The sequence below is a fragment of the Triturus cristatus genome, chromosome 7, assembly GCF_964204655.1.
Source record: "Triturus cristatus chromosome 7, aTriCri1.1, whole genome shotgun sequence".
Classification (NCBI taxonomy): Eukaryota; Metazoa; Chordata; class Amphibia; order Caudata; family Salamandridae; genus Triturus; species Triturus cristatus.
Window position 1 is genome coordinate 1484010964 of NC_140590.1, and position 21590 is coordinate 1484032553.

Genomic DNA, 21590 nt, shown 5'->3' on the forward strand with positions numbered 1-21590 from the left:
TCCGTAATTCTTTTCTTTCTTCTTTTAAGTGGACTAAATGTAGAACTGCTTGTAGATGGCAAATGTGACTCAAACAGCTTTGTAAAATTCTTAATTAAAATGATGTTTACATGTTTTCCATGGTATGTGGAGCGTTATATGCTTGCTCAGTGCCCTTGTGAGGAAATCTGCAGACTTGTAGAATTACATAACAGCTTTATTTTTACTATGAATAAACCACCTTCCAAATATGAGCAATTGTATTTCTGACAAAAAACAAAAACAACTCCTTTTTATTACAACTGATTTCTTTGATTACGTGCGAATGTTGATGAAATGTCAACATATCACATCTGTGTTGTTTGCATTCCAGTGTTTTATAAAAGGAAATTTTGGGTTGTTCAAGCACTAGTACATTTTCCATCACTCTGTGCACCAATATAAACTAAATGGATTGTTGGAAACGGTTCATCAGTATCTCATTACAACCCTGTCAGAAATTAGGTTGTTGGTTGACGATGATATGAGTCCAAGTCAGGCAGCAACCACAGTCCTAATCAGGTTAACCTCTTCGACGCCGATGACGGAACGGTTCCGTCATGCACGTCGGTTGGGCTGTGCTTATGACGGAACCGTTCCGTCATGGCCCCGCCCGCGCTCAGATCTTTCAGCACCGCGCGGGAATCCGTGCAGCGCTGAAGAGGCTAAGAAGCAAGTAAACGTAAACAAACCTGTGCTCACCCTCTGGGTTCTTGGCACAGAGCAGTCAGGCTTAACTTAGAGGCAATGTGTAAAGTATTACACGTAAAACAATGAAAGCACAACACGAAAAGATTCCAACCCAGGTTAGAAAAATAGAACTTAATTTAATAAATAAAACAAGACCAAAATGACAAACATCCAATAAGTAGAACTTGAGATATGAATTTTCAAAGAATACCTGTAAAATAGTCCTTAGAAGCAAAATGCGCTTAATTGGGCTAGCTGGGCGCGCCGGGCCACTGTCAAGAGTTCAGTCCAACCATGATGGAGCACGGGCCGGATACAGGGACACAGTGAGGCTGCTGAAGAAAAGTACCTTAATCATGATTCTGTCAACAAAGATGTGGGGTGCAGCCAAGCAATGCGTCAGTGTTCCCCAAGCAGTAGGGGTGATGCGACGATTTTCGGCATGAAGCAGCGGCAATGTGTCAGTTCTGAAGGCAATGCACCAGTTCCAAGATGCAACCGTTCTGAAGGCAATGCACTGGGTTTCTCCATGCGGTACAGGTGAAGATTTCCTTCACGCAGTGGCGGTGATTCGTTGGTTTTGAGGCGGAGCTTCCAAAGGCGGTGCACTGGTTCTGAGTTCGATGCATCAGTCCTGTTCCTGCAACAGCAGCGATTATCATTTCTACTTTTGAAGGAGAGGATGCATTGGTTCAACTAGAGCAAACGCCTTAGGCCGCTCTTCCAAGGTTCCAGGACTAGGGTGGCACCGCTTGGCAGGGCACACTCACAAATTGCAGCATCCTGGTGTAGGGGCAGGATGGTTGAAAGTCTTTTATCTCCCTGAAACTTCAGATTAGGAGGCCAGACAGGTAGCCCTTGGATATCAAGTGATGCAGGTCCAGTCCATTTTACCCAGGCAGAGAGAGCAGCAGGCAGCAGGGAAACACAGCAAGTCAGGAATCCAGTAAACAGCAGTCCAGCAGAGTGGCAGCCTTTAGCAGCACAACATTTATTATTCCTAGCATAATGGTAACAGGTCCAGAAGTGTACTGAAGTCATTGTGTCAGAGGTCCAGTACTTATACGCAGTTGGCCCTTTGAAGTGGGGGAAACTTTAAAGACAGGCCTTTGAAGTCCACAGAGGTCCTCCCTTCCTGTCCTGGCTCTAGACTCACTACAAGGGAATATGCAGCTCTTTGTGTGGGTAAAGGACACAACCTATTCAGGTGTGAGGTTGTGTCCAGCTCCTCCAGTCCATCCTGCCAGGGTGGCCATCAATTCCCACCTAAGCTCTGTTGTGCATGGCTGTCTAGGGGCAATACACAAAGCCCAACTTTTCCAGTCCCCAGACATGTTTCAGAGTCTGGCAGCAGGCACCAAAAGGGCGAAAGTAAGAAAATGCCAGATTTCTAAAAGCGGCATTTTCAGAATTGCAATTTAAAATCCGACTTCATCATAAATTTGGATTTTAATTATGATTCTGGAGACACCAACCTTGAAAAGTCCAGCTCTTCACAACTGGAACTACACTTACAAAATGTAATAAGGTAATCCCAATGTTATCCTGTAGGGAGAGATAGACCTTGCAGTAGTGAAAAACGAATTTGAGATTTTGCTCTCCCAGGACACGTAAAACATAAAAGTACATGGCCTGCCTTTCAAATACACTGCACAGCCTCTGGGCTGTCCAGGGCCTACCTTAAGGTGAATAGGGAAAGTTTGGGCCTGACAAAAGCTTTATTTGGTCAGATCGAAATGGCAGTGTAAGCTGTACACACACGCTCTGCAATGGCAGGCCTGAGACATGGTTAGAGGGCTACTTAAGTGGGTGGCACAAGCGGTGCTGCAGGCCCATTAGTGGCATTTAATTTACAGGTACTGGACTGAGGTAGTGCATTTTACTAAGGACGTATAAGTAAATTAAATATGCCAATTGGGTATGAGCAAATGTTACCATGTTTAGAGGAGAGAGCACATGCACTTTAGAAACTAGTTAGCAGTGGCAAAGTGCTCAGAGTACTAAGGTCAAACAAAACGAGGTCACAAAAAGTGGAGGATGGAGGTAAATATTTTGGGGGTGGTCCTGCAGAGAGGGCCATTTCCTAGAACCCTGAAGATAAAATGAACAAAAAATGTAGATTTTTTTTTTTTCTGCAGAATTGTTTCATATTTTGAGGCATTTCTCAAATAAAGAAAGAGAAATCCCAGAAAGCTGACCCATCAAATGTCCAGCAACTGGAAATGGCAAATATGTGAGTGGATGTGGTGTGTACAGTGTTCCCAATCAGCTATATGATATTATCCTGGATCACTCATTTATGCAACACTCACTGTTAATGTTGCACACTCATGGAGAAGTGTGGCTCAATGATTAGAGCGGCAGACCCTGATGCAGAGGTCTAGCCTGGGACCAGGGTTCAATTACCTGCCTCGGCGGGTCTTGGGCTCAAAAATTCCACGGACCTGATAATTCTCGCCTCGGGGCCTATTCCAATCATGGAGTCCCACTCTGCAACTCTGGGCAATAGCTTGCTTAATCTCCACAATGCCCCCCACAACGCTAAGGATGCCTGACCTCCACCTTGGGGGTGCCCAGGAGTGGATGCCTCACAGGGAAAGCCAGGATGGGTTCCACAGCGGTATTCGTACAAGTGCCTTGAGACCCTTGCGGGTGAGTAGTGCGCTATACAAGTATCAATTTACATTTGTTGACATGTATCTGACCCAGGATTATATGGATTATATGGAAATATAAAAGTATGAAGCAGCTCCTTTATGGGGCACAGATGCACACTTCTGTGCTCAAGAGTGATACCTGTGACCAAAGGACAGGTGCCATAAGATGGCCTTTCTCGTTTAGCTGTGCTGCACCTAATATATCACAGTGGTCTCCTAAGCACCATTGAAACGCGTCGGCGCTTTAGTCTTTCCTTCACTTCACATCAGCAAATCATATCTTTGCAGGGGTTCAGATCTGTCTTACCCAGATTGGACGGGGGAAAACATGTTGAACAGGATTTTTGTCACATTGTCTGCAATATGTTCCCAAACCAAATTCATTCCTTCTAATCTTCCTCAAGCAGAAACATTCAAGGCATGACCAACATTTTCAATGGTGTTGGGGAGACCACTGTGATACATTTAGTGCAGCACAGCTAAACGAGAAAGGCCATCTTATGGCACCTGTCCTTTGGTCACAGGTATCACTCTTGAGCACAGAAGTGTGCATCTGTGCCCCATAAAGGAGCTGCTTCATACTTTTATATTTTTTAACTAATAAAAAAATCAAACTTCATCTGGCTCGTGCTGGGTCATGGACACACAGCTCTTTCCTCTTACAATGTTCTCCCGGAGAGAGAAGCATTGTGAGTGTAAGGCGTTGTCCACAGCAAAAGGAGAAATGAACTAGGTAGTAGGGACTAGGAACAATGCTATTCCCTCAAGTTTCAATTCCCAGTAAAAGGTTCATTTCTACTGTTTGTGGATTGGGAGGGATTTTAGGAAAGATGATGACAGGAGCTTGGCTATTACTTACACCAACCTTCTTACATAGGCTTTTGTTGGCCTATTGCAAATGGATTCAATAATGACTGGGGATGAAGATTGAGGAAGATGTTAAATAGGTGGGTAGAAGAAGAAACAGGTTGTCGTAGGTGGTTGTTAAGGCATAGGTAAGCGCAGTCATACAGGTCTATTTGAAAAGATCAAAGTCAACATATAGCAAACTATGGCAGAACAAACTTAGAGGTTGTTCTAATAAGTCTCCCTTTTGGCCCGACCCTGAGCACACCATTTGCTTACTCAGAGTCCATTAAGTTGTTCTGTTGAGCTCTATATGACTATAAGTCAGTCTGTTCTTCGAGGTCTGACCACTCTTATTCACAAGATCACTCTAGTTCTATGTCAACGATAATATACAAATGCCTCTCCAAATTTGGTGCAGATGTCCAACATTGAACTACAAATTCACTAGCTTCAAGTTTAACCTAATAAAACTCATTCTTAAGATGCCAGCATGAACAAGATACATACATTCTTTCCCTGGGCTTCTTAGATGAGCTCTAATTGCCCATACATGGGTTCTGTGAACTAAGCTATATCAGACTGATGAGCGCTAATCAGGGCTAAACCAGTCTTGTATTGCTCGTGTTTCGGTTAGGGGAGAACCTGACCTGGCAGTTTGGGTTAGACTGTTTCTATTGGAGCAGTGTCAAGATTGATTTGCATATGGCTGGGTCTAAAGTGAGATGGCAAACAATGGCTTGCAATGCTTTCCTGAGAGATTGCTATTTGTTAGAAAAATTGCAAGCATTCCTCCTAATATTTTATTTGTTTGATTTAACGCCATAAGTGGAAATGGTATGCCCAGACATGGGTCCAGTGCTCACTATGCCATTGGAGCTAAGCTAGACCAGACTGATTAGCACTAATCATGGCTAATGCTTGTGATTCTGTTCAAGGAGTACCAGACCTGGCAGTTCGATCTGTACTGTTACTATTGGAACAGGGTCAAGACTGGTTTGCATATGGCTGGGTCTAAAAAGAGGTGGAGTGGTGAGCAAAAATACAATGGTTTGGAATGGTGCCTGGAGGGATTGCAAGTAGTTATACAAATCACAAGCATTCCTCCTGTCATCTTTTGTGTGTTTAATATAACAACCTAAGTGGCAAGGGTATGCCCAGACGTGGGCTTCGTGCTCACTACGCCACTGTAACTAAGCTATCCCTGACTGATGAGCCCTAATCAGGGTGAAACTTTTCTTGGGTTGCTTGTGTTCTGGATCAGGGAGGACCTGACCTGGCTGCTCAGGCTGGACTGTTTCTATTGGAGTAGGGTCAAGACTGATTTGCATATGGCTGGATCTAAACTGAGGTGGCATGGTGGGAAAAAGAATGATTGGTTAGAATGCTACTCTGAGCAATTGCCAGTAGTTAGACAAATTACAAGCATTCCTCCAATCACGTTTGTGTTTTTGATGTAGCACCCTAAGTGGCAAGAGTATGCCCAGACATGTGCCCAATGCTCACTATGCCACTGAAACAAAGCTATATCTGACTGATGAGCCCTAGTCAGGGCGAAACTGGTCTTGTGTTGCTTGTGTTCCAGTTCAGGAAGGATCTGACCTGGCAGTTTAGGCTAGACTGTTTCTGTTGGAGCAGGGTCAAGTCTGACTTGCAAATGCCTGGGTTTAAACTGAGGTGCTAACCGAGTGATTTCCAGTGGTATGATAAATTGCAAGCATTCCTCCCTTTATCTTTTGTGTGTTTGATGTAACAAACTAAGTGGCAAGGTTATGCCCAGATGTGGGTCACTGTGCCACTGGAGCTTAACTATACCAGACTGATGAGCCCTGATCAGGGCTAAAACGGTCTTGGGTTGCTGCTCAGGGAGGTTTTGACCTGGCCGTTCGGGGTGGACTGTTCCTATTGGAGCAGTGTCAAGGCTAATTTGCTTATGGCTGGGTCTAAAGGGAGGTAGCGTACGACGGGGTGAAATGCTAACCTGAGGGATTGTCAGTGGTTAGAAAAATGGGAAGCGTTCCTCCCCTATCATGTTTTGTGTGTTTGATGTACAGTTGCAAGGGTATGCCCTGACATGGGTCCTGTGCTCACAATGCCTCTTAAACTAAGCTATACCTAACAGGTGAGCCTTAATTTTGGCTGAAACCAGTCTTTGACTGCTTGTGTTCCTCTTAAGGGAGGTCTTCACCTGGCAGTTTAAGATGGACTGTTACTATTGGAGCAGGGTCAAGACTGATTTGCATATAGCTGGGTCTAACGAGAGGTGGAGTGGTAGGTAAAAATGGGTTGGAATAGTACCCAGAGGGATTTCCAGTGGTTAGACAAATTGCAAGCATTCCACCTATCATTTTTTTGTGTTTTTGATATAATGCCCTAAGTGGTATGGGAATGTCCAGACATGGGTCTCGTGCTCACTACACCACTGGAACTAAGCTATACATGACTGATGAGCCCTAACCAGAGCAAAACCGGTCTTGGGTTGCTTGTCTTTTGGTCCAGGAGGTACCTGACCTGGCAGTTTGTGCTAGACTGTTTCTATAGGAGCAGGGTCAAATCTGATTTGCATATGCCTAGGTTTAAACTGAGATGGCATAGTGAGCAAAATAACAGTGGGGTGAAATGCTACTCTGAGCGATTGCCAGTGGTTTCCAAATTGCAAGCATTCCTCACTTTATCTTTTGTTTTGTTTGATGTAACTCCCTAACCGGCAAGGTTATGCACAGAAGTGGGTCACTATGCCACTGGAAGTAAGCTATACCTGAATGACAAGCCCTAATCTGGGTGAAATCAGTATTCAGTTGTTGGTGTTCCAGTTCAGGGAGGACCAGATCTGGAAGTTTGGTCTGGACTGTTCCTATTGGAGTAGGGTCAACACTGATTTACATATGACTGGGTGTAAACTGAGGTAGCATGGTGAGCAAAAGAATGATGGGTTGGAATTCTACTCCGTGAGATTGCCATAGGTTTGGTGTGTTTGATGTAACATCCTAAGTGGCAAGGGCATGCCCGATGTTGGTCCTTTGCTCACTATGCCAATGCAACTAAGCTATACCACACCGATGAGCCCTATTCAAAGAGAAACCACTTTTAGTTGCTTGTGTTCTGATTCAAGGTGGATCTGACCTGGCAGTTCAGGCTAGATTGTTCCTATTGGAGCAGGGTCAAGAGTCAGACTGATTTGTATATGGCTGGGCCTGAACTGAGGTGGCATGGTGAGCAAAAGAATTATGGTTTGGACTGCTACCCTGAGCGATTGCCAGTGGTTAGGAAAACTGCAAGCATTACTCCCATCATCTATTGTGTTTTCTTAAAGGCTATTCAGAGCTAAGACTTTGCAGTAGTCCTTTACATAAATCTGTTAGACTTAACATGGTCACAGACCGCAGAGTACACAATTATTAAAGAGAGAGACTGTAAAGACTGAAATGAGACACATCAGCAAACTTCATATAGCGTGAAATAGGCAGAATTTTGTGATTTTCACATAATGTGAATTTTTTTAATATCATGATCTTATTTAAAATTTTGATGACATCTATCCATTGTGATTCACTCTATATCTTTACCTGTACCTAGTGGCCCACGCTAGGGGGGCAACATTTTGCAACTATATGCCAACGCCTAGTGCTTCAAGAAGCTCCTATGTCATCTTGGCTATTGCTGGGTGTCTGTCTAATCCTTTACTTTTGATCCTAAGAAGTACATAATATCATACATGACGGATGCTAAGAAGAGTGCCTATTTTATTAGCATTTGGCTAAGGGTCTTCTGGAATGGTTGATGGCCTAAGATCCAGAACAGTGGATTTGCCTTGTACTATCATATATTTACACATGATGGGCTATGGAGGTTGCTACCCATTCATTTTGTTTGCTGTATTAGCAGAATTTATTCATTGTCTGATGTCATTGTTGTCTAGATGGAAATATATTTTATGTATATTACACGTTTTAATTTTGTGAAAGTCACTTGTTTGAATTTTCATTATCAAAATTATGACTACATCAGAAAAGCTAGATATGAACACAAAATGTAAACACCTTAGGCAATTTCAATATAGCTATTAAACATTCAACTTGTGCAAAGATAGAAAAGTAGGTGTTATATACACAGTAAAAGCTGAAGCGGCCATAGTGTGTCCATTCACAAAAATGGTCAAGTACAACACTGTAGTATGAATGGAGCTTCTGCTTCACAAGTAACAATAACCTCAAGCCATAAGTGACCTTGCAGCAGAGTAGAAGGTAAATCTTTCTTTACTGCTCTCCTTTTATCCCCTTCAAGGTGCTGATTACTAGTGGCTAGATAAAGGGTTCGGCAATACCATACAGTAGAATTAATGATTATGGCATTATCAGGGATCACAAGTTGTTCCCCTATAAATCTCTATGCAATGGAAATAAAATGTGGAAGTTAGTGCTACTACATGTAAGCTTGTATTACCATTGCATTTATAGTTGGAAAAGTCCTTCAATTGTAGGATTTGACTCCAGTACGACATGCACTATTAATGAACCTATGAATATATACTGGAGTAAGACTCCACCACAGTCAAGTACCGGTGGTGTAGGAGCTGCCATTAAAAGCCCCATCTGATTTCCATTTTCGCTGTTGTCCATAGACTATGTTTGATTAGTACAATATTGACTCTAGGATTGTGATTCAAGAATGTCCTAAACGGAAGCCAACAAAGTAATGTTACAAAGAGCAAGCTAGCACAAGCTTTATCGATTGGATTACCCAACACCCCACCTTCGCGTAGATCGGCAAGGCTAGCTCTGAGCAAATATGGATCATCCTACCTGTGCACAGGACTCCTGCAAAGACCCAACACTGTCCATATTTGACTGGTGACTTGTTCTCATACCATTGTTTGAGAATAGCTACAGAACCGTTCCAAGAAGAAGGACTTGTGCCTTTTTCATATTGTCCACTCCAGTTTCCCTCCAATACCCCTTTATCATCATTGGAATTGATCTGCAAAAAATATATGCAAATAAGAGTTCCGATTTTTCTCATTTAGGTGAAGTTGTAAAAGTGAAGCAACCATGTAAAATATGTCTTCCTAATGAAATGTTCATAAATCCGATTAGTAGATTAAGTCTGACAATGTAGATTGCACAAATTCCAGTGCAATATTGGACCAATATTTCTGGATTACATAAATTGCTGTGGGAATATTTAGCATGAACATTTGCAGCAACTGTTTTATAAACCAATAGATGCAAAATGACTATGGGAAGCTGAAGATGCGATAAGGCCCATTTTCAAACAGCAGATTTTGCCCCACCATAAGGTTGGACTAGCCATTTATCCTAAAGGGTATTTCCTTGTTGAGCTGGAGCAACAAAAGCCTGTTTTTGAGGCCCAATGTCGCTGCTGCTGCTGCCCCCTGTCACTTTCTCCAGCTTCCCCATCGTAAGTTGTACAGGAAGGAGAGAAAAAGAGAGAGAGAGAGAGACCAGAAAATGAATGGATGGACACAGAGAGATAGAGAGAGGCGGGGAAAGCTGTTTTGACCATTTTTGCCAGGGTTGTTTGCAATTCTCAGTCTTCTCCGGTGTGGCTGAATACTCTGCCTAGGTTGAAGCCTAAACCACCTGAAAGTGTCCATGAAAATTAAAATGATTTAATTTTGTAGTGGTATACATGGAATGCTAGAGTGTCTCAATAAAATACATGATGCACAGTAATTTCAATTTTTATTTCCAATTAACAAATAAACGTTAGGGTTGTTTAAATTTCATGTTTTTTATTTCTAATTTTACATTTACCACTGGCCTTTACCCCCAATTTACTCACTGAAATGCACCTCTCTAAAGAATACAAAAATACATTTTCTACAAATTCCCTGCGAGATAGACCTGGGAAGCTTTTAGTGTGGGCAAGGCTGAAACTGCATACAAGTGCACCTACAGTGGCTTTGAAGAATCACCAAATTCATCAATCAGTAGGGGTGTGAGGATGGGATAGGGAGCTAGGAAGTGTAGGGGGTACAAGAAAAAATTTCATTTTATATGGTGCTGTAAACAATTAGCATTACCTTCTTTTACCAAGTCCTTCATCTCTATCAATCAGGAACAATAGGTCTTCTACAATGTTGCTTTGTTTGATGATATCTGCTGGGGTTTTGAATGTATTGTGAGATCACTCACCAGATGGTCTGCTTGAAGGGCAGGGCTAGAGATCATTCAAGTTATACATTTGATACGCAAAATATATCACATCACTAATAATTCAGTTCATTAAGTGAGGATTCCAGTAAGTTCAATCCAATTTGGTATATTGTATACAATATAAAATAAAGTCTTCAACAGCATGAGATAAGAGATGTCATGAGGCACAACCAACACATGTTTTATCATACAAGTGACTTCTTCAAGGCTGTAAAGATTTACAATACAAAAACAAAAAAATCAAAATCAATTTTCATGTATTCTAAGTCAGAGTACATATGCCAATGGCAGGAACAGATAAAAGCTTCAATGTAGGTCAATACGAGTAGTAAGGAGATGACTAAGTCCCTATCTCCGTGCGTAACAGTGCACAAAGAGTAATCACCCAAAGGTGTCACAGTGACAGATCAAAGGTGAAAAAGGGGAGAAGAAGAAAGACAAGAATATGTGAGTTACAAATTTCAACCAATAGCAAAGTGAAGGAAAATATAAATAGAGGAGAAAAACTTGCTTGAGTTAGTGTATGAAGTTCTAATGAGTACAGTAGATCGAAGTAGCAACCCATCACAGAGAAGTAACATGTGGATTCAGTAAACATGATTGTATGAAGTACACCCATCACCAAAGCACAATTCTGACCTAGACACATGCACAAAAACCTCTCAGTATGGTCTAAATCATGAAATTAATAATGTCAGCAAGTCCAGTAATTCTATATACATGGAAGTGTATGAGAAAATGGAGGTTGCTGGAGAAATTTTGGATTGTATTGCAATTGCATTTATATAGCGCTTACTACCCGTGATGAGACGTTGAATCACTTTTTCACTGAGTAGCATGCTACTCCGGAACCCATAAAGGATTAGTGGTGAATTTGTATTGTGAAATCTGAAAGTAATTTGAGTAGTGGCTATGTTAGTCAGTTATTTGGATTGAGAAGGATAGTGGAGGGATAGAAGAGAAAAAAAGATTTGCATTTATATAGTGCTTGCTACACTTGATAGGGTGTTGAAGTGCTTTTTCAGTTAGTAGCAATCTATTTAAGAACCAAGAAAGGATTAATGGTGAATTAGTATATTGAAAATATGAAAGTAATTTGAGTGGTGGATATGTTTGTCAGTTATTTGGATTGAGAAGGATAGTGGAGGGATAGAGAAGGGAAAAAGGTTTGCATTTAAATAATGCTTGCTACCCCTGATGGGGTGTTGAAGCACTTTTTTGGCGAGTAGCATGCTACTTTGGAACCCATAAAGGATTCGTGGTAAATTAGTATAGTTACATTTAAAAGTTAATTTGAGTAGTTGATATGTTAGTCAGATTATTTGGCTTGAGAAGGATAGTGGAGGGATAGAGAAGGGAAAAGGTTTGTAATTATTTAGTGCTTGCTACCCCTGATGAGGGGTTGAAGTGTTTTTTCGGTGAGTAGCATGCTACTCTGGAACCCATACAGTGTTAGTGGTGAATTAATACAGTGAAATATGAAACTAAATTGAGTGGTTGGATATGTTAGTCAGTTATTTGGATTGAGAATGATAGCGAAGGGTAGCAGAAGTAAAAGGTTTTGCCTTTAAATAACGCTTGCTACCCCTGATGAGGTGTTGAAGTGCGTTTTCATCAAGTAGCACGCTACTCCGGAACCCATAAAGGAATAGTGGTAAATTAGTATAGCGAAATATGAAATTAATTTGAGTGGGGGAAATGTTAGTCTGTTATTTGGATTGAAAAGGATAGTGGAGGGATGGGAGGGAAGGATTTAGAATTTGTTTTTTGTTTGTTTGTTTTAGAGCTCATAGCAGTAGGAAGAGGCTTGGAATGAGTAAAAGGGAGGTGGAGGGGGAGGAGTTAGAGGGAGGCCTTAGAAAGGCTTGTTTTGGGGATCTGAAAAGTAAAAAGAGGTATGTGATGATGCAAAGAGGGGTAGAGTAGGGAAGAATCTCGAAAGGGTTATTCTGGGGATCACAGTAGTGGTATGGGCTTTGGGATGAATGAGAGAGTGGAGGTAATGGATATATTCATATATTGATAGCGGTATTGGGTGAGAAATGGGGAACAACCTTTACAACGCAACTTTTACAACGCACTACCTTTACAACGCATTTTTTACAACGCATAATCCATTACAACGCATGACATTACAACGCATACCATTACAACGCATTTTTAAAAACTACCTTTACAACGCATTCCATTACAACGCATACTACCATTACAACGCATACCATTACAACGCATAATATTACACTACACTATCCAACACTTACTCTACTGTTGCACCCCCTGGAGTTAGAATAGTAATTTTTACCCCTATACTATCCAACACTTACCCTACTGATGCACCCCCTGGAGTTAGAATAGTAATTTTTACCCCTATACTATCCAACACTTACCCTACTGATGCACCCCCTGGAGTTAGAATAGTAATTTTTACCCCTATACTATCCAACACTTACCCTACTGATGCACCCCCTGGAGTTAGAATAGTAATTTTTACCCCTATACTATCCAACACTTACCCTACTGATGCACCCCCTGGAGTTAGAATAGTAATTTTTACCCCTATACTATCCAACACTTACCCTACTGATGCACCCCCTGGAGTTAGAATAGTAATTTTTACCCCTATACTATCCAACACTTACCCTACTGAAGCACCCCCTGGAGTTAGAATAGTAATTTTTACCCCTATACTATCCAACACTTACCCTACTGATGCACCCCCTGGAGTTAGAATAGTAATTTTTACCCCTATACTATCCAACACTTACCCTACTGTTGCACCCCCTGGAGTTAGAATAGTAATTTTTACCCCTACACTATCCAACACTTACCCTACTGTTGCACCCCCTGGAGTTAGAATAGTAATTTTTACCCCTATACTATCCAACACTTACCCTACTGATGCACCCCCTGGAGTTAGAATAGTAATTTTTACCCCTATACTATCCAACACTTACCCTACTGTTGCACCCCCTGGAGTTATAATAGTAATTTTTACCCCTATACTATCTAATACTTACCTTAAATGTAATTCAATATAATGCGTTGTAATGGTATGCGTTGTAAAGGTAGTATGCGTTGTAATGGCAATGCGTTGTAAAGGTATTTTTTAAAAATGCGTTGTAGTGTCATGCGTTGTAATGTCATGCGTTGTAATGGATTATGCATTGTAAAAAATGCGTTGTAAGTGCATGCGTTGTAAAAGTGTGCGTTGTAACGTCATACATCCGGTGAGAAATAGGCTAGTGCAATGGAAAGAGTAGTAGAAAGATGTTTGAGATGAGTTAGAGAGCTGAGCTAAAGGATATATTGAAAGTTGTATAGGGTGAAAAATAGGGTAGTGCATTGGATATGCTGAATTCGAAGAAAAGTAATAAATAAGTAGAAGTTACAAATATATTGATCCAAAAGTAATAAAGATATACATCCATAAATACATGGAAGTATATAGATGCATCAAGGAAGGTAGTATATGTAGATTAAAGATGCATTAAATAAAACTCTGGCTTTCAAGTATTGTTGTCCTTTAAATTAGTTTTAATTTATTTTTATATATATTTATTTTTGTACATCAATAGTGAAGCAATTGTAGATAAATTGCTTAGATAAAAAGATTTACTTATTTATGCAGTCACTTATATATATGTTAAAACCATAGAATAATGTAATTATCAGTAATATGTACATTTGTTAAGCAGAACTAATGAATATCTATATATAATAATTTTTTCAAACATAAGTATTCTTCACGTTTATAGAAAGCACAAATAAATGTTTATATAGAGAGAGATATGCTGTATATTTCAATCTGTTTCCATATGGTGGTTATGTGGGGAAGAGACAATTCTTGAGTAGTTTTCAGAAGATGAGGTGGTTATCCATGGATCTTATGTTGGGGGTAAAGAGTTACATATTTTGGCTGCTTGAACAGAAAATGATATCCCACCCATTGTTGTTTTCTTGTATCTTGGGATTTTGAGGTAAGGGGCCACTTTAGAGTGGAGGTTCCTTCGTTGAATGTGTTTGGGGATTTTATTTCTGATGAAGAGCTATCCCGTTCCTTGTATCGCTTTGTGGGTGATACTGTAGCTTTGTAAAAGGGTTAGTGCAGATCCTTTGTCTCTTGTCTCTGTTTTAAGTATGAGTCCAACGTGTCTGCTTTGTCTCTGTAATGATTTGCCAGTTTGTCTGTGAACACGTGAGTAACGGGATGAGCTGCTTCTAGGCAATTTGGTTTACGAAATTCATTGAGAATTTTTTAGAATTCTTTATTTGCACATTTAGTTTTTTTAATTCTGTCTGAATAGTAATTATTCTTTACTTTTTTGATAGCTGACTTGTACAATCTGTTAATTTTCTGTAGGCGTAGTTTGTCTTGATTGGCGTTTGTTTTGAGCCAGCACGCTGCAACATTCTAATTTGTTGTTTTATCTCTTTTATCTTTGTATTTTTTCAAGGTGCTTGTTTCCTTTTGTTCTGTTGAGTGGATTTTAGTGGTATCAAGATACCAATAGCTTCCTGTAGCCACTCATATAGTAGTTTTTTAACAGAATGTATTGTTTCTAGATCTCTACTGTATGCGTTTCTAAGTGTTCCAAATCGTGTTTGTTCCACGGCCGATAGGTGGATGCATGTAAGGTGGTTTTAGCTATGTCGCTTACTGTTGTTTTATGTGGGAAGGCAAGCAAATGGTGGTATGATCATGTGACTGGAGTCCTCGTTTGAAAGGTAACTAGTTCTGTTTTAGCAAAAACTACATCTAGGATGTGTCCAGCGATGTCTTTTGATAACCTAGAGGAACAGCTTCATGCAGGACTGGAGTAATATCATCTCCCAACCATGATTCATTTATGAATAGTTGTCTTGCTTTGCATTAGTGAGAAGGTCGTAGATGTGATGTTTATTTTTAGTGAGTGACCGAGCATTTATTAGTACTCATTTAAGTGCTTTGACAATAGTGTGACTTTGTTTTGTAGATGTGTGAGCAGTATTTTGTGGGCTTGTAGCAGGTGTGTCCTTATTTTTGGTATTAGGTATATTTGAATGGCAATCATGTAGCTGTTCTTTATCATGTTCCTCATCCAGCAGGCTAAGAAGGCATTTTGATGGGTCTGCATGCATATGTGGTAGAGACAGTGTTTGAGAGTGAGTTGGTGTGCTCTGTTGTTTTTGTAGTGTAACCTTGCTATGCAGTAGACATGGAGAAGTTGTGTGGTGTGGCATGTTGCTTATTTTGGGTGTGTCTGTTTGGGGCGGAAGGTGTATAAGTTAGTGGTGGGGGTGGAGCATGTGGGTCATTTAGTAAGGTTCTAAATTGTCCAATGGATGAGAGGCGGTTAAAAGAGAGTTGTTGTGATGCTTTATATGTGTTGGGTGTGGTACTGGAGTTTTTTCATTTGTGTAATTTGAAAGGTGGGTGTATGTTTGTAGTTTGTGATGGTAAGTATTATGAGTGTTGCGCTTAAGAGATTTTGTTGTGCTGGTGTGTGTGATTTGTTTTGTTTTTGAGGAGTAGTGAAAGGGGATGCTGATGTATTTGTTTTATGAGATGGATTTGTTAGTATAGTGTTGTTTGAGTGAAAGTTGTAATGTAATGGGGTGGTGATGTGTTTGTGAGTAGAGTGTATGTTGTGTATAGAGGGAATGAAGTAGAGTTGTGAGTGTTTGTCTTAGACTTGTTAGCTGCAAGAGGTAATATGTGTGGAGCAGTGGGATGTAGATTTTGTGTGGTTGTTTTATTGTGGTCGAAAGAAGAGGAGGGTGTTAGTGGGAGAAATGATGGAAGGCTGAGTATAGGTTTGTTAGTGACAAAAATTGGTCTGTTGGGTATAATTAGAGCAGGTAGTATGTGTCTGGTTGGGATACAGTTCAGTGTGGTGTGGAATTGGGTTGTGTTAGTCATGAGTGGGTTGGCAAGTGGTATAGGATAGAGTTGTGTACTGTTTGTAGATAATGGTGGAAAAGTGTGGTAGCTGGGATAGAAGGGTGAATAGGTGTGGTTTGTGTGGTTTTGTAGTTGGTGCTGAGACATTTCATTGTGCATAGGGTTAGTTTGTAGTAAATGAATGGAGTACATTTGGTGTGAGTGTGTTACTCTGTTTGTGGATGTTGATGGGGTAGGGTGGGTGTTGGTGTATGTGAATTTGGGCACCATTTCTCGCCCTAGTCTGGACCAATCTCGAACAGGCTCAAACAGGCACTCACACTTGTCCTATCCACCCTTAATATCAATGCCTGGGCTGAGATGCCCTGAGCCCTGGCCTTATAATGCCCTAGTAATCAGCTGACCACTTCAGCCAATGGGAACCTTAGCCCAAACCCTAACCAATCACAACACTGACCCTAAGCCCTAGAACCAATAGGACACCAAGCCCTTACAACCAATCATAGCCCTAGTCCAAGCACTTAATCAAACACAAAACCCTAAATCCTATGTCCGATAAAAGCCTAACCCTAGCCCTAGTCCCAACCCTAGACCCAGCAACCAATCACACAGGAAACCCTAAGCACTAGGTCCAATAGAATGCTCAGCCCAATTAACCAATCCGAAACCCTAAACCTATCCACCAATCAGATCACTAACCCTAAGCCCCTCAGAAACCTCAAATAACCAACCAATGAGAACACTAATCCAGTAGAAACACCAGATGCAACCACCTATCAGTGCACACGTACCATCCAGTAGCATACTATAAACGGTCCCTGAGACCTCAGTCAAGGTTTGCTGGCCAGGGAGTTGGAAGCTGCTCCTCTATTCAGAATCTAATAGGAGGCTGGCAGGCTCATTCCACACTTTGGATTTCTGCAGGTAAGGGCCACAATTCAACAGGTTAAATGAAACAGTCACGGGCAAGTAAAAACCAAACGTTTCTACACAATACAGGTGAGAAATGATGCAATCACAGGCAGGTTAAAAACTTCAATATCTAAACTGTAACAACCATAAGCAAAACAGTTAAAAATGATGCAATCATGGGTAGGGAAAATCGCTTTTTAAATTTTAGGAAAGAGACAGCACTTGTCTGCCTCCTTACCACCCCCTGGTCTTTGATTCACTTCAATCTGGGGCACAGGAAACTGCAGCTCACAAAATAGAGGTGAATGTTTTGAGGTTCACCCAGAAAACCCTTAAGGGGCCTGGGCAGGTGTCAGAGGAGGGTTCAGGATTACCTGGGAGCTGGGGAGCCAATCTGCAAGCTTAGTCTGCTACCCAGGGGGACGGGAACCTGATCCTCTATTCAGAATCTCTTAGGAGACAGACTCAATCCACACTTTAGACTTCTGCAGGTAAAGACCTAACACACTTTGTCCTCTAACAATACTGTTTGTATAAAACTTTACACACTCTCCTAGCCAAAAAACAGTGCGCAATCTCTACAAAAAGACAGCTTAAACAGCTCACTGCAATTTACTATTGTTTCAGAGCACCCTCTGTTCACTCTCTGATGTAGAATATCCCTGTTACTAAGCAAGGAAAAGGGAGGGTCTAGTTGAACTCACTTGCTAACACAAAATGGGACATGGGGTGGATTGCTTAACATACAGGTCTGAGCACAGAGCAAGGGAGAAATTAGGAGGGAAAACAGGTAGTCACAGGGAATGTGAGGAAAAACACCAACAGATTTTGTACTGCAAATCCCAGAACTCAACAGGTTAAATGAAACAGTCACGGGCAAGTTAAAATCACAAGTCTCTACACAAAACAGGTGAGAACTGATGCAATCATGGGCAGGTTAAAAACTTGCATTTTTAAACTGTAAAAAACACAAGCAAAACAGTAAAAAATTATGCAATCACAGATAGGGAAAAATGCTTTTAAAATTTTACGATAGAGACAGCACTAGTCTGTCTCCTTACCACCTCCTAGTCTTTGGTTCACTTCAATCTGGGGCACAGGGAAACTGCTCCTCACAAAATGGAGGTGATTTTTTTAGGAGTTCACCCAGCAAACCCTTAAGTGGCCTGGGCAGGTGTGAGAGGAGGGCTCAGGGTTGCCTGGGAGCTGGGGTGCCAATCAGCAAGTTTAGGCTGCTGCCTCTATTCAGAATCTCCTAGGAGACAGAAATGGCTCAATCCACACTTTTGAACTTCTGCAGGTAAGGGCATAACAAACTTTGTCCTCTAACAATAAATGTTTGCATTAAACTTTACTCACTCCTCCAAGCCAAAAAAACGAGTGCACAATCCCTACAAAAACACAGCTTAAACTTTCTGTTGTCTCAGAGCACCCTCTGTTCACTGTCTGATGTAGAATATCCCTTTTGCTAAGCGGGAAAAGGGTTACCCCTGGTGGAACTGGCATAGTGGGATTACGGGGAGGTCCACGGAGTTTGGGAAAAACTCAGTGGAACTCTGCTCCACTCCGTCACCCTCCTCCACCCCCCTTGTTAAAAACAGTTACACATTAATTTAAAATGAAATAAAAACACACTTACCTGTACTGTGGCGTCCCCGGGCTGCCCTCCTCCTCCTCGCCGTCGCTCTCCTACGTGGGATATACTTCTTGAGAGAACTGTGAATGAGTGCATATGCGCATGTGCAGTTCTCTCAAGATGTTCTTACCACTTAGGAGAGAGACGGCGAGGAGGAGGGCAGCCCGGGGATGCCACAGTACAGGCAAGTGTGTTTTTATTTCATTTTAAATTAGCTTGTGACTACTTTTTATTAGGGGGGTGGAGGGGGTAGCCTATTGCAGGGTGGGTGGGCTGGCTAACTCCGCTCCGCAGTCAGAGTTTTGCCCTATAATCCGAGTTCCCAGCAGAGCACGGAGTGGGCAAATCTCCGCACACTCTGCTGGCAGACCAGAGTTTACGTGAAGGGTTAGAAAAGGAGAGGGTCTTGTTTCACTCACTTGCTAACACAAAATGGGAGCTGGGGTGGATTGCTTAACATACAGATCTGAGCACAGAGCAACTGAGAAATTAGGAGGGAAAACAGGTAGTCAATGTGAATGTGAGGGAAAAAAACAACAGATTTTTGACTGCAAATCCCACAATTCAACAGGTTAAATGAAACAATATAGGTAAACCAATAGAAACCAACATTTCACATCTGATTCTAAGAAAAAGGGATAACGGATATTAAAACAAAACATTGCTGTGAGAAATCAGGACCTCTTTGCAGTTTCCCCCCAAGTTTTGCCCCCATTTTAAACACTAGATGCTGGTTTTCTGACTCTGACTATGTCCTGGGCTCTACGAACCAGATCCAGGGCCTGTGCTATGTGTAAAAAGTACATGGTAATTTGGTATAACTACAATTGGCAATGACAGACCCCTGTAAGTCCCTAGTATATCATAGGGCAAGGGGGATTCAAACTACCTAGAAATCCCTAGTATACAATTGGGTAGGGAGGCTTAGAGGCCCAGTAGATTTCCTGCATTGGAGAATGCGCTGCTGTAAAGCATGCTGTAATTTTAAAAGCCAGCCCTGCCTTGCAGGCTGCTTTTAAATTGAAATTATATGCAAATTTGACTTTGGATCTAAAGGTACTTCCAAAGTATTAATCTACCTTCTTTTTACATATACATCACCCCAGGGGTAGGGTGCCTTGTAACTATAAGCAGGGACATTATAAAATATTTTTTTATAACCCTTGGTGAGGTAAAAACTGCTAATTACATTTTTCACCCATTGTAGTGAATGGCTTCGTTGGCTAACATAGTAATATTTTATTTAAATATTGATAGGAGCTGTTTAGAAATATACTTCAAGGTATTACACCAATAGTCCAGACACATCCAACAACTTGCCACTATTGGATTTATGATAGTTATTGCAGAAAATAAGTTATTATTTCCTCCCCCCACTGATACATGTTGCTTTATTTGTCATTGCAGTAGCTCATCAAGTCTCCTACATGAGAGGTATGACATACTCATTTGGCTATACAGATGTTAATCTACTAGAAATGTTGTTACTTTTTACAAGCAGTCTTTTTTTTGTTTTAGGAGCTTACTAAATCACCTATGAAGGTATGACTGGCATTAGATTGTTACTTAGTATAAGATAGTTTTTGCGCTCACGGCGTGACTTTTGGTAAAAGACTTATGGCGCACACTACTGGCGTTATAGTGTATGTATTCCTCTGTGCACTATGAAAATGTAACTAATCAATGGAACGAGCTGTACATACTTAAGTTTCTAAATGACTTTGAGTGAAATAAACTTTGTTTACATTTTACGGTCTCATAATACTTTATTCCCTCAGAAGTGTATCAGGTCTTCCACTTACTCTGGTCCTGGCAGACCACATTTGTAAATCTCGCAGATTATTGTCAGGTGACCGCGTAGTCACATTTAAATAATCGCCCTATTTTGGGATTTTTTTCCAATATCTGTATTATGTCTGTAAATCTCTTTAACTCATAAAAGATTACTTCCATTCTCCCATTAATACAGCTACTGGAGTAGAATCTTGGCGACACTGGGAATATAAATTTGTAGGTGTCTTCTTGACTGTTGCACTCACCCTTAGGTGGGTCCATTGGGTTCACATTGCATACTCTACTTGCATGTGACTTTACATAGTGTCTTATCTGTATGTTCCAATTTTACGTATTTACCATATACAGACTTGGCTTGCACCTGCTCACACTGCACAATACATTGACTATCGTTTGAGACTATTGGTCATTGAGCTTGCTGCTGAGATCACTGGCTGCTTTTTTTTTTACCAGTGTAAGACTTATGCAACGTTGTGTTTTAATATCCTTTTTCCCTTTTTCTTAGAATAAGACATGAAATATTGATTAATTTTGGTTTACTTATATTTATCCAGAAACCTCCATTTTCTCGGACACGTCCTTGTACATAGAATTACTGGACTTGCTGACCTCATTAACTTTTGTTATTAGGACCATATTGAGAGGTTTGTGTGCATATGTCTGGGTTATCACCATACTTTGGTGATGGTTATATGTCATACAATCACATTTAATGAATCTTCTTGTTACTGCTCAGTGACAGGTTGCTACTTCTGTCCAATGTGCTCAGTAGTACTTCATACACTTACTCAAGTAAGTTTCTCTCCTCCATTTATATTTTCCTTTGATATACTATTGGTTGAAATATGTGACTAACATATTCTTGTCTTTCTTCTTCTCCCCTTTCTCACATTTGATCTGTCACAATGATACATTTGGGTGAGCACCCTTTGTGCACTCTTATGTATCGGAATCTGGACTTATTCATCTCCTTACTAGTC

At 41.0% G+C, this 21590-nt stretch overlaps 1 protein-coding gene across 1 annotated transcript in view; it reads right to left on the reverse strand.

Moving 5' to 3' along the window:
- The window catches only part of LOC146812225 (protein-glutamine gamma-glutamyltransferase E-like), a 261472-nt gene that overhangs the window by 74836 nt on the left and 165046 nt on the right, over nucleotides 1–21590 (reverse strand). The window contains exon 6 of the mRNA XM_085619255.1: nucleotides 9014–9188. Within this exon, the coding sequence (XP_085475381.1) occupies nucleotides 9014–9188 (175 nt within the window). The remainder of the gene's footprint in view (nucleotides 1–9013; nucleotides 9189–21590) is intronic.